Source organism: Salvia miltiorrhiza, chromosome 1, assembly GCF_028751815.1.
Source record: "Salvia miltiorrhiza cultivar Shanhuang (shh) chromosome 1, IMPLAD_Smil_shh, whole genome shotgun sequence".
Classification (NCBI taxonomy): Eukaryota; Viridiplantae; Streptophyta; class Magnoliopsida; order Lamiales; family Lamiaceae; genus Salvia; species Salvia miltiorrhiza.
The window spans coordinates 24,957,810-24,973,787 of NC_080387.1; the positions used below are offsets into that span (position 1 = coordinate 24,957,810).

General features: G+C 37.1%; 1 protein-coding gene and 1 long non-coding RNA gene across 2 annotated transcripts; both read right to left on the minus strand.

Moving 5' to 3' along the window:
- Positions 1–5,722: 5,722 nt before the first annotated feature.
- Positions 5,723–6,376, minus strand: LOC131006433 (uncharacterized). The gene is made up of 2 exons (XR_009095524.1): positions 6,264–6,376; positions 5,723–5,912 (listed from the first exon to the last, which is right to left on the minus strand). It is a non-coding gene; the product is annotated as an uncharacterized LOC131006433 (long non-coding RNA).
- Positions 6,377–13,419: 7,043 nt separating this feature from the next.
- Positions 13,420–15,746, minus strand: LOC131006436 (uncharacterized). The gene is made up of 7 exons (XM_057933604.1): positions 15,338–15,746; positions 14,718–14,807; positions 14,553–14,627; positions 14,395–14,427; positions 14,213–14,299; positions 13,801–14,046; positions 13,420–13,599 (listed from the first exon to the last, which is right to left on the minus strand). The coding sequence occupies exons 1-7, from the start codon at positions 15,419–15,421 to the stop codon at positions 13,522–13,524; spliced, it is 693 nt and encodes a 230-aa protein (XP_057789587.1). The 5' UTR covers positions 15,422–15,746; the 3' UTR covers positions 13,420–13,521.
- Between the last annotated feature and the right edge of the window lie 232 nt (positions 15,747–15,978).

Consider the following 15,978-nt stretch of genomic DNA (forward strand, 5'->3'; position numbering starts at 1 on the left):
GTCGCTCCAGGATGTCCAAACCTATCATGACAAAGCTTAAAGCTTTTTGTATCATTGAACTTTACGTTCATGAAATGGTTTGTCTCAATTGCTTTTATGAATGTGTAATACATTCCAGAAGGTAGTGTTGCTAATTTTTCTTTTGTCAGCTTATAGCCTCAAATAAAAGAATTTATGCAAAGATATTCATTTCTACCTTTCACATAATTGTCTCGATGTGGTATCCATTATTTCGGATATCCTTGAAACTTAGTAAGTTACTTACTAAAGTGCAGGGCATTTTCAATATCTAATTTAGTATCATTTGGCAAAATGATACAAGCTCTTCCGGAGCCTTCAATGATTTTTTGATGCACCTGATATTATGTTAACATTATTCTCATCTAATGTCAACTTAAGGAAATACTTCTTCTTTTGAAGAATAATATGTGTATTTATTTACCAAGACAAATATCACAAGATTTCATATGATATTAATATATATATATATATATTCATGCCTTGTTAAAAACCTCTCCGTAAAAACCCCATGGGAAAAATTTGGTAGAGGAAAATAGTACAAGACATATATATTTACTCATATATTACACTAGTTGCCTCGTTAAAAACCTTAACTAAGAAAACCTCGTAGGAAAAAACTTAGTAAGGGAAAAAGAGTACAACCATTCGGCCTTTAGGGCCGTTTGACCTTCAAGGTCTAATTTTCAAAAGCATATAATATGGATTGCTCTTGAAGAGTATGTAATATCCTTCATGGAATATTGATTGTGCTACATCGGGAGCAACAATATGAATCAAATAGATAAAGATTCAAGGATATGTTATCCAAATATTTAATTTACTTGCTCTTAGAGCATGTAATATTCTTCAGGAATATTATTTGTGCTACTTTAATAGCATTAATTTAAGATCTTGAATGTAATATTCTTCAGGAATACTACTTGTGCTATTTGAATAGCATCAATGAGTTTTTCAAGATTATTTAAAAAAAATACGTTGTATATATATAATATACAAAGTATATATCCACTATGAATTAAAAAATTTCCCAATACATGATAATATCAATAGTGATTCAAGTAGTAGAACATTGAAGTTTACTGATTATATAAAATAATACGAAACAAGAATTCGAAATAAGAGCATAAAAAAAATTACGAAATTACAAATAATTTGTAATGTATTCCATGTGCCATTACAAACAATTTTATGCTAAGAAAGCAATTAAGATTAACTAATAAAATAGTGATGCATTAGTCAGATACAGACAGCTTTAGCAAAGGATCCAAATTCTTATTTTTTCCTTGCTTCGTGCAGTGGTCTAGACACGGACAAGCGTGAAGTAAGTAGCTTCCTATACTCATGTTATTTCATCCAAAATATTATGTTCTTGTATGTCTTCTACACCACATCCACATACACATGATTCATTATGTATAGGCGACCACACACTTGGTTTAATATGCATAATTTCCTGGAATCGCAACAATTATCTAAGCAAGCTTTTAATTATCTAGAAAAATTAATTGATGGCACTTCAATATTGTTGTCGTTTTTGTTTGAGTTGATTCAGAAGTAAGACATTCAATTTACCTTACTATATCAGGTGTTCTGTGAGACATCATTTGATGGTGGAAAACCATACAATTTCAAAGTAACAATTCGAATATCACTTCTATAATCGAATATGAATTACCTTATCGGAAATACACGATTCTTTCCTAGGGCATACCTCCATCATTGAGTCAATCGATTAGAGAGATGAGAGAACTAGAACTATCGTGCTGATAACGTGTTATAAACTAGAGAGAAGCGAGAGAATATAGTAGAGAATACAAAATATCGTAATTATGAAGTTCACAACACACCCATATTTATAGGTGTTAAACCAAGTGTGAACGTCCGGTGTGAACGTTCACACACGTCCGGTGTGAACGGAGGACAGTCAACTCCGGTGGCTTGAAGATGTCAAGTGTTATTCTCCCTCTAGGTTTCTTGGTCAACACACATAACATATATCTAGAAGATATATTTACAACATATAAATGTTTATAGAGTATATATTGGTATAGAAAGACCTATTCGATATCCAACAACTGGCAAAGGTGTCGCTAAGGATTTGTTTTAATTTATCACGAAAGAAATATTTTTTCTATTTATACCATTTGGAGTTGTTACTTAAATCTGAATATAAACACGGAGAGCTAATTAGTTGCAGGCTCGCAGCTGACATACTTTAAAAAAATTGTGCAATTGCGTTAGCTTTTGCTTGATTATTCAAAGTTTGAAATTATATAATAATCACCCGTCACGTTTTTCAGATGATATATGAAATTGATTGTTTTCTATAGATATTTAAATTAGATAGCAATACGTGAAAAAATTTGGTAGTTTGCAGCCGACAATGAAACGAGGAAGACTTCTAAAGGTCAACTGTTGTGCTCATTATTTGTCGAGAGCTGATTGGGCCTCTCAAAGCCCTTTTGCTCTGAGTTGGAAAGAGAAGTTGTATAGTAAAATGATACTCGTCCCTTTACGAAAAAAATGTCTTAATTTATCATTTTGATTCATCAATTAAAAGGTATCCTAATTTATTTTAATACTCCCTCCGTCCCACTCGAATAGACTTATTTTCCTTTTTGAATAAAAAAATTATATTTAATTGTGTGGACCACACCACTTTATTATCACTTTCCTACTAAAAATAAGTTTTCTTAATTTTCGTGCCCAAAAAAAGTGAGACTATTGAAGTGGGACGGAGAGAGTAATATTTATGGGTCATTTTCGTGAACGGATGAAGTATATTGCATATGTTAATTTGTAATTTGCAAATGACCCATTTCGAATACTTTCGAAGGGCAAAGTTTTTTTTTTAGAATTATAAGAGGTATCTAATATATAAGCAATTCGCACTACGTTTAAAATAATATTCTATCATAATATTAAAAAAATTATTTGAACGATAAGCGATAAATTGTTTTATAGCTTCACCCAGAAACTATTAAAAGATTACTGAATCGATTGTATCCCCTTGATTAGGTGATCAATTACGAAGAAATATTTTTAAAAAACTTGAATTTTGTCTAATTTAATTTTATTCTTTCTTAAAATCACGAGTATAAGAATTGGGACGTGTCCTCTAACTGCATCCACGGTATTTTTTTTTTTAGGGAAAACAGAGCCTTTCATTAAAACACTAGAGGAGAGTTTACAGCAAAAGGCCAAACATTGGAGGAAACAAAACCAGAACGAGAATCAAAATCTAACTTTGCTAAACTATCTGCATCTGAATTTTCCTCTCTTGGACACCAGCTAAAAACCACATGACTCAAAGTATCAGAAATGTTGTGGATCTCTTTGAGGATATCACCGATGAGGGAAAGGTCATCCTCGCATTTGTAAAGGCACCAGAAAAGCCTTTGACAATCCATCTCCACAATGACATCCGAGCGACCCTTCTCGACACAAAAACGCAGACCTTCAAGAGCAGCACGAGCCTCCCCTTCCACCACCGTGAAAACCCCATTGAGGAAGCCCATTCTGTACCACAGTCGGTTGTCCTCCGCATCACGTAGCACAACACCCAAACCGATTCCCACACCAATCTCAACTGTCGCATCACAATTAATCTTCAACTGTGTTCTTCGAGTGCAGACAACACGAGAAGGTTTAGAGCTCTCAACATTAGAACATAGCGGTTTTATCCAAATGGCTCTCCCAGCAATCGAAAAGCACTCAATGTGAGACAATAACTTATCCTGAAAAACCAGAAGATTACGAGTATACCAACAAGCCCATAAGAGGGTGGCGAAAAGATTGTGAACTTCTTTGTCCGGGGCACGTCGAATTTTTCCAAATCATTCCACTAAACTCCAAGGGTCATTCGAGTGTGCCAGAGAAAGACGGAGCGGAGAAGACTCCCAGAGAAACGCCGCCCTTGGGCGATTGCGTAGAGAACATGCAAGCAGATAACCAGGTTTAACTGTGTAAGAATTACACTTACCTTTTGGCCACAAAGGTCAATCCGGAGAAGCCGAATTGACCACAAAATTTTCATTAATCTTCCACAAGTCTGCCCGGGGCAAGATCGCCTCCACTTTTTGCATATCCCACGCAGAAAGGTCATCCAACAAAAGCTCCTCAATCTTCATCTCACTCCACTAGTCCTGCACTCTTGCAGCACTGAAATTACCTTTGCCGTCAAGAAGCCACACATCTTTGCCAATACGAATCCTCTTTCCATTCCCTATCCGCCAAGTTATTCCCTCCACCAATAGATCCCTCCCGACTAATAAGCTTCTCCAGATAAAAGATGGATTATGGGCTTGTTTAGCCGTTAGGAAATCCGATCGTGGGAAGGCAAAAAGAGTAGAATCATTAAGAAGAGTCCGCTACGATTGCTTTGCCAGCATAGCTTGATTGAATAGGCTTAGATCTCTAAAACCCAGCCCCCCCCCCCCCCATTCTTGGGAACACAAAGTTTGCGCAAACTTTTCCTGTGAATCTGCCTCTCATCGTTCTTTTGACCCCAAAAGAACCCAACTGCAATACTATTCATCCTTTGACAAATCTGATCAGGATTAATGAAACAACTCATTAAATAAGTTGGAACGGATTGAAGAACATATTTGATGAGAACCATCTTTCCAGCTCCAGATAAATAACGTCATTTCCAGTCCTTTGCCTTTTTCCTGATTCGATCTACCAAAAGTTGAAAAATCTCAGCTTTTTATCTACCCATCGAGCTAGGAATGCCGAGATACTTCCCATGCTGAGATTCTCGCCTCACACCCAAGAGAGTTGCCAACTCCTGTTTCAATAACTCGGGCACCCCGCCACTGAACGAGATAGCAGATTTGTCAAGGTTTACTTTTTGCCCCGATGTCGCCTCGTACCTATTCAGAATGGACCGAACTTCCTCGATCTCTTTACCACAGGCTCTTCCAAAAATAATACAGTCATCTGCAAATAACAAATGACTAATCTGAGGTGTCGTCCTGCAAAGGCGCGCTCCGTGAATAAGGTGGCTAGTTTCTGCTTGGCGCAATAAACCTGACAGAGCTTCTGCACAGAAGAGAAACAAGAAGGGCGAAAGTGGGTCTCCTTGCCTAAGGCCACGGCTAGGCACAAAGAAATCACCCGGAAAACCATTTACAAGCACACGGAAGGAAATAGTAGACACACATCTCATCAAAAGATCCACATCAGAGGTATGAAAACCAAGTTGTCTCATCATAGCTGTAACACCCTAATCTAATTAAGAAGTTAAATATAAAATTTAAATAAATATTTAATGCGGAAGTCTTAAAATAATTTAAAACTCACTTTTAAAATAAATATTTTCGAAAATAATTTTAAGAAAAAGAAATCTTTAAATAAAATTGGTTTTTAAAGCACTTTTAAAACGATTTATAAGATATCAAAATTTTCAATAATGTATTTAAATATAAAACTTGATTTTGAATTCATAAATTTAAACAACTTTATTTTCAAAGCACGACATGAAGATGTCAGAAAAATAATTAACTAATTAATAAAACTTTTACTAAGGAAAAACTCTAAGTATAAAATAATATCTTTTTAGCAGCGGAAAATATAACAAAATAAAATCTTTATATAATTAAAAATTATGTATGTATCCATGTATATATTTTCGTAAAGATATAAATTCTTAAATAAATATTTGAAATGAATTTAAATATAAATTAAACAAGTCATGACATTAAAATAATATAACAACATTTATTTAGACAAATCACACACAAATCTCAAATAGTATAGAATTTCAGAGTTTACATAACCAAAAGATATCACATGAAATAACATAATATGCTTTAAGAAACATTTATCTTTAAATAGATTCGACGCGCCCATTCGACTCTCCACGCGCCTCCGATATCAATCACCTGAAACTGTTGAATATGGGATGAGCATACAGGGTACACTCAGTGTGGGAACATGCAATACTTGTCCATGTTAATAAAATGGTAACACATATTGTCATAACGTAACATAAATTCCATACGCACTGTGGCAATCCAAGGACTTTAATGTCCCGGACCCTATATGTGGGCCCCTGGCGACAATATAATGGTTGCAACCCTGTAACATGAAATCGCATTGTGGCATACCAAGGACGGTGAAGTCCTGGACCAATTATGCTGGCCCCTAGCGATAAATATTTTTACAACACATACGGTAAACACATAATATTAAAATGGACAAATATTAACCACGTGCATGTACTGAAATAAATCCCACACCTGGAAATTTAACTTGAACTTGAACTTCAACTTGAATGCTAACTTGAGTAATACAATTAAAATTCATATCCTAGTCGCGCCGCACCTAGTCAGATAAATTCAAATAATAACATATAAGGGTATAATTAAACTTAAAATAATAATATAAACTTTGAGAATTTTATATAAGACCATTAAAATCATTGATTTAATAATTTAAAAAAATAAGATATAATTTCTTATGAAAATTTTGATTAGTAAAATAATTTAAGGACAAATTCAACTTAATTAAAAGAAATATGCAGCTCAAAATAATTAAAATTAAGCCCAATTACTTATGTGAAAGTGAGCCCATGAGGTAATTAAAAATTAAACCCAGCTATTTAAATAAAATCAGCCCATGAAATTAAAATCCCCATTTGGCCCAAGCCCACTCTTCCAACTCCCCTAATCTAAACTCACACACAATCTTCACCTCAGACACTCATACGCAGCCCCCATTTCCTCTTCTCCTTCTCTCTCTCGGTCCCTCTCCATACCGCGCCTCCCTCTTCTCCGGCGTCCCTCGCCGCCTGCCAGCGCCTCCTCCTGGCCGACAGCAGCGGCACCCGCACCCTTGTCGCCGTCGTGTCGACAGCACAAGCCGGTCAAGCCGCCTTCTCCCTCTTCCTGATCAGAGACGCACGGTCGAGACCATAGCACCGCCGCCCTGCTCCTGTCTCCTTCCGCCACCGCCCCTGCTTCCGTCCGCCGGCCGCCGCCCTCGTTGCCGCGGCAGCACCCCATCGCCACTCTTTCTTCGATCTACTTCTTCCTCTATTTCTATTTCCCCCCCTTTTTCTCTATCTATTTCCTTTTTCCATGTAATTATAAGATTTATTCTATTTGATTTCCTTATGGAAATTACAGTAAAAGGATGTGTGCATATTTTGATTTGAAAACAAAATTCTGTTGTAAAGTTTTGATTTTTGGCAGAAATGAGAAACCATGAAATAAATAAATAAATAAAAACTTTGCAAAAATAATTAAAATTTACCAGCTGGGATTCGTAGGGAGAATCTGCAGATTTTAGTTAAATGAACAGATGAAGAGGTGAGTTGGGGATGAGGAATTGAGGTTTAAATAGATTGAATATACTCGTTCGTCAAAGATTTGAATGTGAAAGAAATCAAAAATTTGCTGCTTGTGGAAGAAAATCAAATCTTACGGAAAGGAAATTTAATTCAAGTTTGGCATGCTGTGATGTTTGTCAAATACTGCGAATACTGATATGTGTGGCTAAGGAGGAAATCGAATCGTGTTTTGTGTTTTATAAGTTTCAGAGGAAAAAGGATGGAGAGATTGAATTGAATATTTAAATACAAATGGAATTGCGAATAAAATATGGAATATGGATTGGAGTCTGCACAAGCAATTCTCATTCTTTTAGTTGATAAGTTATAAATATTTTAACTTAATAACTATTTTAGGTGCATCATAAAATTTGGACAATAATAAAAGGCCTAGTATTAAATAAGAATTATATAAATACTTTAAATATAAGGCCCAACAATTTAATAATTTTATGTAAATATTTGTCTATGGCTCAAAAGTAGGAAATTATGCAAATATTTATTCATGATTAAATCTTGAGTTAATGTATATAAGTATAAAATAAATTTCTATTGTTAAGAACATAATCTATGATTTAAAGTTATTTATCTAATTAGGGCGGTTAGATATCTGATAAGAATAAAAATAGGAATGGCTGGCTTGGAGACTTCTTTAAACAAATGTAAATAAATAGAGTAGAAATTGTTAATTTGCAGATACGAAAATAAGGTATCCAAATCCTTGAAATCATTAATAAACTATAAATGTTGAAACTTGAATAATTGTTTTAGGATCATTGCAAAAGAATTTGGCACATTAATAACAATAAGCCCAACACTAACAAAATTTATGAAAATATTTTATTCTTAATCCAAAATTAATATAATGTCCATGATAAATATATTTAAGTAAATAAATTTATTTAGGCCCAAATTTATATAAAAATATTTTTGGAATATAAAACTTTATTTCTATAGGTATAACCTAGAATTTAGAGTCATACATCTAGCTAGGGGCGCGACTAGATAATTCATCACAAACTCGACTCATAGATTTATATTTTTAATATCTCGAAAATACAATAAATTTTCAAATAAAATTTGCAAAGGTAGTAAACGGTTTTGGGTTGTGACAATAGCATCAAGAAAACTCCACTCAACACGATCATACGCTTTTGCCATATCAAGTTTAAACGTGAGGCACCCTTTAGATTTAGCTTTGTTAAGTTTCATCATATGGAAAATTTCAAAAGCCAACAGAGCATTATCAGTAATTTGACGATCGGGAACAAACGCAGACTGACTCTTATGGATAACATCAAGAAGACACAATTTAAGCATATTAGTGATAATATTGGAAACAAGTTTATAGATGACATTACACAGGCTAATGGGGCGGAAGTCAGCAGGAAGAATACACTTTTTCTTTTTGGGAATGAGACAAATAAAAGTTGAATTTAACGGACCAGGATTGGCCCCATGGTTAAGAATATTAAGCACTAGAGGGATAACGTCAAATTTAGCATAAGACCAACTAGAGGAATAAAAGATAGTGGGCATACCATCCGGCCCCGGGGCTTTAAGAGGGGGCATCTGTTTCAAAGTACATACAATCTTTCCCACTGTGTAAGGGCTAGTGAGAGCATTGTTCATGTCATCAGTCATGACAGGCTCGATGGAACGCATTATGCCTGCGGGATTCTGATAAGGGCCAGCCGAGAAGAGTTCCTAAAAGTGAGATTTGAAGATAAGATCCATCTCCTCGGGTTTACGGGTAGTCGTGCCATCTCTTCTCTGAATCTCATGGATATGGTTACGTTTTTTATGACCTTCAGCCACCCTATGGAAAAAACCGGTGTTTCTATCCCCCTCTGCCAACCATCAGCTCTGGATCTTTGTTTCCACATTATCTCCTCTTTGTAAAGAAGATCATCAAGCTCGGCTTCCACAGTTCTCTACTTGTCTTTCGTATAAGGGTAATTTGTGGGTTTTTGAAGTTCCCCTAATTCCTCCCTGAGCTCTCTGCACCATTTTTTAATATGCCCAAACTTCTATTTTTCCCACTGTTTAAGCTCTACTCCCATAGCCTCAAGTTTTTCCTGGAAATCCGCCGCCGAACCCGCCAAACCCCCAGATTCTATAACCTACTACACAAAGGCTTACATCCCTCATTCTTAAGCCACATGGCTTCAAAACGGAAAGGTTTTGGGCGTGGTCTTAAATCTTCATCTTCATCTCGGTCCATGGAAAGTAACACCGGGCAATGATCACTGGATTTTCGAGTAAGATGCGTAACAACATACCCCGAAAATGATTCAACCTAAGCGTCGTTACCAAAGAAATGGTCCAGCCTTTCTGCAATATGATCCTCTCATTTTTTATTGTTTGACCAAGTATATGGATCACCTAAAAAACCAAGGTCGTGAAGCCCGCATCTCTCCGCCACGTCCCTGAACGCGCACAGACGCGAATCAGCCTTCAAATTGCCCTTTTTTTCTCAAAATGATAAAGAGTCTCGTTGAAGTCCCCCCTCCCCCCCCCCCCCGCACAACCACCTATCACCAACAGCTGGAATAAGAGAGAGAAAAAGATCCCAAGTACGATGATGCTCCTCCGTTCTGCTCCATCCATACACACCACAAAAGTCCCAAGCGGGGCTGGTCTGATTATTCACAGTAGCCAAAATGTGATGCTGAGATGAAGATTTAATAGACATTTGTAAATCACCAGACCAAAACAGTCCCAAACCACCTTTTCGACCTCCAACATCACTATCATAGTCGATCACAAAAGACTTCTCGAAACCAGTTTTCAAAAGAATTGGTATCCATTCTGCCGCCATAAGTTTAGATTCCATAATGAACATTAATTCAGGCTTCTTTTGTTTAATTAGCCAATCAAACTGACGAACTATCGGTTGGTTCCTGATGCGTCTTCGAATTTTGTGTTTGTTTGAATCCTCTAGGGGAGAAAACAGGTATTCAGGAGGAGGAAGCTCGGAAAAGGGCATATGCACGAAATGTGGTCAGAATGGGCATTACTGGAACAAAACTATCCAAGCTTCCAGAAGTGAAACTTACCAGGAAGAGAGCTCGGCGAAGTACCCCTCAGAACCATTCGAGGCGCGAAAATCTCCGAAGTGTACCACCTGGTGGGAGGCTAACCGAAGGAAGTAGTTGGTAAGGCCATCACAACAGTCGCAGTTAGCACAAATGGACTATTTATGAACCAGGAAGAGAGCTCGGCGAAATACCCCTCAGAACCATTCGAGGTACGAGAACGTTCGAAGTGTACCACCTGGTATTAGGCCAACCGAAGAAAGCATCTAGTACGACCATTCCCGTCAACAGCAGTCAGCAGCTGGAGCTATATATGGAAAGACGTGTGGAGGAGATTGCCCGTAAGATTCTAGCGAATTCTAGCAATGGAAGGATCTGGAAGAGTGTGGAATCAACCCTAAATCCGTTGGAGATCCATTATCTATCAAATTAAATCAAGGATCAAGCTAAATATGGAATGAAATAATCTGCCAGATTTGGTCTGTCGGCTAGGGTTTGACTACTACCGAACTGCTATATAAACCTCAGCATGTGTGACTGGCAGAGAGCAGTTTTTTAGCAGTTTTACAGAGAGTTTTAGAGCAGTTTTTAGAGGAGTCTTTTACGAGTTTTTACATTCTAGAGTTTAGGATTACTCTTCTAGACTTAGATTTTAGTTAGTTCACCAAGAAAACTATTTACTTTTAGCTCTTTTACATTTTCCGCACCAAACAATTTAGTTGCTTTTTGTATTTTAATTCCGTTGTGACGAACAAAGCCAAGGTTGTTGCCTTAAGTATTTTTATATCAAGTATTTCAAATTTCCTTTCATTCATGTGTTCATTTTATTTTGCATTTATGTTTTTCATTATGTGTGAGTAGTTCCCTTGGTGAGATTTGAGGGAAGGAAATGATTATTGTCCATATGTAATTGTTCGAGAGGCATTTGTGCTTTCGGTTGAGTCCAGTGGTTCTGGATGGATCTGTGCCGAATCATGGACAGTAAGGGCCTAGCGGATGATCTCCATTCAGTAAAAGGCTATCCACGTCAAGCAAAGGGCAGACATATTTGGGCGTGACAACCATTATGCCCACGACCGAGTAGCTGAGCAGCGTCAACAAAAGGCGTTGTAGATCCGGAAGGTGGGGAAAGGATTGATGGGATCCACTATCCTTCCTCAGTTTTGGGCTTCTCTAGCGACTACCCATCAACTGTGACGAGGCATAAAGCTATGGTTATCAAACGAGGGAAACAACTACTGCGCCGTAGCATGTCTATGACCGGTCGGCTGACTAGCCGGAAATGGTTGTGTCCGGGAGGCATGTGTCACTCAAAGTGCGGAGTTGAGGACCTCAGGAGAGAAGGTTGGTGAGGGTCATACTTGGTGAGTAACGGGTATGACTACTACCTAAGGAGAAGTGAAGCACTGTCTTGTGACCGGGAAATGTGTGACCTTCGGACCAAGTGACTACAAGGGACTCAACCATCCCAAGTGTGAAGTATAATCTCTTGAAACACCCCAATGTCTTTAGATCACACCTTGAGGTTATACGGAGGATGGATGGATCTTCAGTATGCCTATGACCGAACCAATATCGACAATAGTCAGGACCTAACTCAAATCTTACCCCTTGTTATATTTGATCTTTGTTTAAGTTTACTTTTGCAGATAAACAGGTTGAGACCGTGACAACTCAATTTGTGCACCCGAAGAGTAAAGTAGTTCATCACTCTCCGTGGGATTGACCCTATACTTGCTGCTAAGACTGTTCTTTGGTTGCAAGCAATAGGAGCGTGTACTACTGTCTGTCTGGGGCATACACAGATTATTTTGATACCGCGCCGCACGAAGGGCGCGTGTTAGTTCCCAAGCCCCCGACAATTCCAACTGAGGCAATTCATTGTGCCCGGTGGGATTGCTCAGAAGCAATCTCCGCTGATAACGCAAGTGAGGTAGAAGTATCATCTTCCAGATTTGTTCCCTTGAGACGTTTCTGAACCAAGTCAACCGCTTCTTCTTTTGAGGGTGAGGCAAGGTACTCCTTCTCATGCAGGGATCTTTTCCAAGAGCGAGAAAAAAGAGTTTGGAGTTTGGGTATCTTTGGAATTGGGGATCGATTAAATTTGGTCCAGATTTTTTGGTTGGGATTTTTTGGTTGTCCTTTGGTTTGGTAAGATATTTTGAGATTGAGGAAATCCGCTAAATCGCGAATGGGGGTTAAGTCATCAGTTGGATTGAAGGGGGCTGCATGCGTGCCAATCGGTTTAGATGAGCTAGAAGTTTTGTTCTGGAAAGCTGTTGAGGAATGGTTGGCAAGATTGGTAAGATGGATATTGTGAGAAAGTGATTTTTGGTCTATGAGCTTACTGTGGGCATTGGATTAGGAACTTCATTAGAATTTTGGAGGCTGATAAATAGGAGGTTCTTCTGTCCACTCGTACTAGAACCGGTGGGTGGGCAGGACGCCATGGATTCGGTATGAGGGTTGGTGGAGTAAGATGGGTTGAGGGAAGCAGATTGTCACTACTAGAAAAACGCTCATAGATAACGGATTTTATCCGTTATCTATGAGCAAAAAAACCGTTGTGTATAGTGGTGTTATCTATGATACGTATCATAGACAACGGTTAAAAAACCGTTATGTATGTGAGAATAGATAACGGTAAGAGACGCTCATACATAACGGTATGAAACCGTTATCTATAATGATTATACATAACGGTTTATACCGTTATGTATGAGGATTTTTCCGTTATGTATTAGAATTTTTTTTATTTTTTTTAATCATAGTTAACAGTTTTTTGCACTTTTTATAACGGTTTTAACCGTTATCTTTGATAGAAATACATAACGATTTTTTGCACTTTTTATAACGGTTTTTTGCACTTTTTATAACGATTTTAACCGTTATCTTTGATAGAAATACATAACGATTTTTTGCACTTTTTATAACCGTTTTTTGCACCTTTTATAATTGTAATATATTTTTTAAAATTTTCCTGTTATTTGTCTCGAAAATTAAATTAATAATTCTAAAACAACAAAATGACATTGACATCGGTAACATATATTATATAACATCCAAAATATTCATACATTATCTCCAGATCACAAAATACTCGTAACTGGGCAGGAGCTTTACAATATATCAGAAAACATCTTGAAACTTATTTGACAAATCTAATCTCAAAACTTGTTCCTCTTTTGACACTCGTTTGCATTCGTCCTGAAAAAAGCAAACAACAAGTAATAATTAGAAAGGCAAACAAGTTTTACTAATGCCATGTAACTTAAACTTCGAAGCAAAGAACTACTGGCTAAGCTATTTTGAACATTTTGTGCTTAGCAACATTGGGTCTAACGAGAAAGAGAATCATGGACCACTTGGCAAGAAGCATGAGCTTCAACAAGATATCAGGGCTCATACCTTGTACTTTTCTTTAATATCAGAAGCTGATACGGATATTTCTAGCTGAAGTTTTGTCCCTTCCTCAGATGTAAGCAACTGCAGAATTTTTCCAAAAATAAGCACAATAAGAATATTGGCCTCACAATTTACCTGAACAAGGCCATGAGGAGCTGCAGCAACAGCGGCATGAGGCATAGACTGGTTAGCAGTTGACATCCAACCTGCAATCGCACTAGGAGGGGGAGAAACAACAGGCTGGCAAGGCTGCAAAAAGAAAGAAAGGCTAAGGTGCCAATAAATGACAGAGAGAATTAGCAGAGCTAAAGTCCAAATTGTATGCCAAGACCGTTTTGTCACCTCTGGTTGATAGATTAGCATGTAAACTCATGTAATGTCTCAGATAGAAAAGATAGGAAGATTATATTCTTACCTCAATTTGCTCCATGCTTTTACTCTTTTCAAGCTCCCTTGCATAGTTCACGCCTAGCAAGTAGCACACTCCAGTGTTCTGTTCGTCCTACATAATGTTAAAAAATTAACTATCATTAGAAAGAAGAATAACAACTATATGCAACTAGGAGACGGAATGCTGGAGGTCATAGTAAAAAGTACCTGATTCACTTCCATCCTGTTAATCCTAGAATCCTGACAAGAAAGTGTTTAAACTTTAGTTTCTGACCCACCAATCAACCATAAAAAGGCATCACTAAATTAGAAAAATATCCAAAAAGAGACAAATTGAAGTTACGAGGAGGGGAGAGATTAGTTACCATCATCTGAATTGTACGAGTAACATCCTCGATTTCTAAACTAATCGATGTCATATCACCTCGCAGTACAGACACCTGTTCAAATTTTACAGTCAGTAACTTGACAGGCTCAGGAAAAATAAGCGACAAACATGAGCCACTAACAAGTTACTCATTTTGCCTCACCTCCTCTTTCGTTGCTGTTGTATTATCAGCAACCACATTATATTTACAATCTACTCGGTGAATTTTCAACGACATATCTCTCTCAGTAACCTGCAAAATTAAAGAAAGTTCATGCAGGCACAGAAATGATACAACACTTTATCCAGATCCAATGCATTTAAACTGCATCCCAGGTGAAAATTTGCTTAACTTTTATATCCTTTTAAAGCACGGGGAAAGACAATACAAGATAGAGAGCTGAAAAGATACTCTAGGACAAATGATCATATGCAACAAATTACCAGCCGTGAACAGTAATAATCGCATAAATATGCAATCACTCAAATGCAGTACTTGCCATGCAATACAAAAATAAGGAACATAAAGCTTATAGATTTATGCATGGGTTAACAAAATGCTGCAATTGCACCCAGTACCTGGTCTAAGTGATGTATCGATGCATAACAAGTCATGACAAGAATGAATGAATGATTCAATTATGTAAAAGATCATACTTGCAACATGCAGTCCTTCATCAAAAACCAAAGAAAACTAAGTATCACATTGCAATAACAAATAAAAATACTGAGGAACATTATGCCATCACCACAATGAAAAGTACTCAGAATTTAAAAGCTTACCGAAATGGAGGAGTAAACATTATCAAGCTGTTTAGCTACAGAAGAACATGCATCATTTAAGCCACCCCTTGTTGCAAACATCATATCAGAAATCTTCCAGCCCTTCAAGTGGATAAATATTTAAAAGTAGTGTCAATCAGCCAAGAAAGTAGAGGTGGTGAAATCTCCATGAAGTACGTAAAATGTTTCCATATGCAACATGACAGTACAAAAAGAAAAGTCACTTAAAACAATGGTGGGTATAACCATGCATACTTCCAATCCTAACGAGTAAAAAGTTTTTAAGAGATGTATTTATTTATATGCAAACACTACATCGCACAAGATATTCAAGTAACAAAATGCTCAAAGTGGAAATAATATCTCAAGGTCTCAACATATGCTATTAAACGAATGACTGAATACTACTATGTTTACCAAGAGAGCTAAAGGCTCATACCAACAAGAATCTACCAAGGGTTCTCCAGTATAAGCAACAAAGCACCTTTTATTGATCTGTAGTTTAGCATGTAAACTCATGTAATGTCTCAGCTTAATTAAGATTGCATCATTGACAAATTAACTAACAATCAGTTTGCATCAAACACATCCAAACCTAGGTTTCATCCTAGGGGTTGCATGTCAATACAAACAAGCAATCG

What these genes read in the sequence shown, in the direction of transcription:
- LOC131006436 (XM_057933604.1), bottom strand. Translation starts at nt 15,421, where the DNA reads ATGATGTTTGCAACAAGGGGTGGCTTAAATGATGCATGTTCTTCTGTA. An exon ending in CAACAGCAACGAAAGAGGAG is followed by an intron (nt 14,628 to 14,717) that starts GTGAGGCAAAAT and finishes AAATTTGAACAG; the next exon opens with GTGTCTGTACTGCGAGGTGA. An exon ending in ACAGGATGGAAGTGAATCAG is followed by an intron (nt 14,300 to 14,394) that starts GTACTTTTTACT and finishes AACATTATGTAG; the next exon opens with GACGAACAGAACACTGGAGT.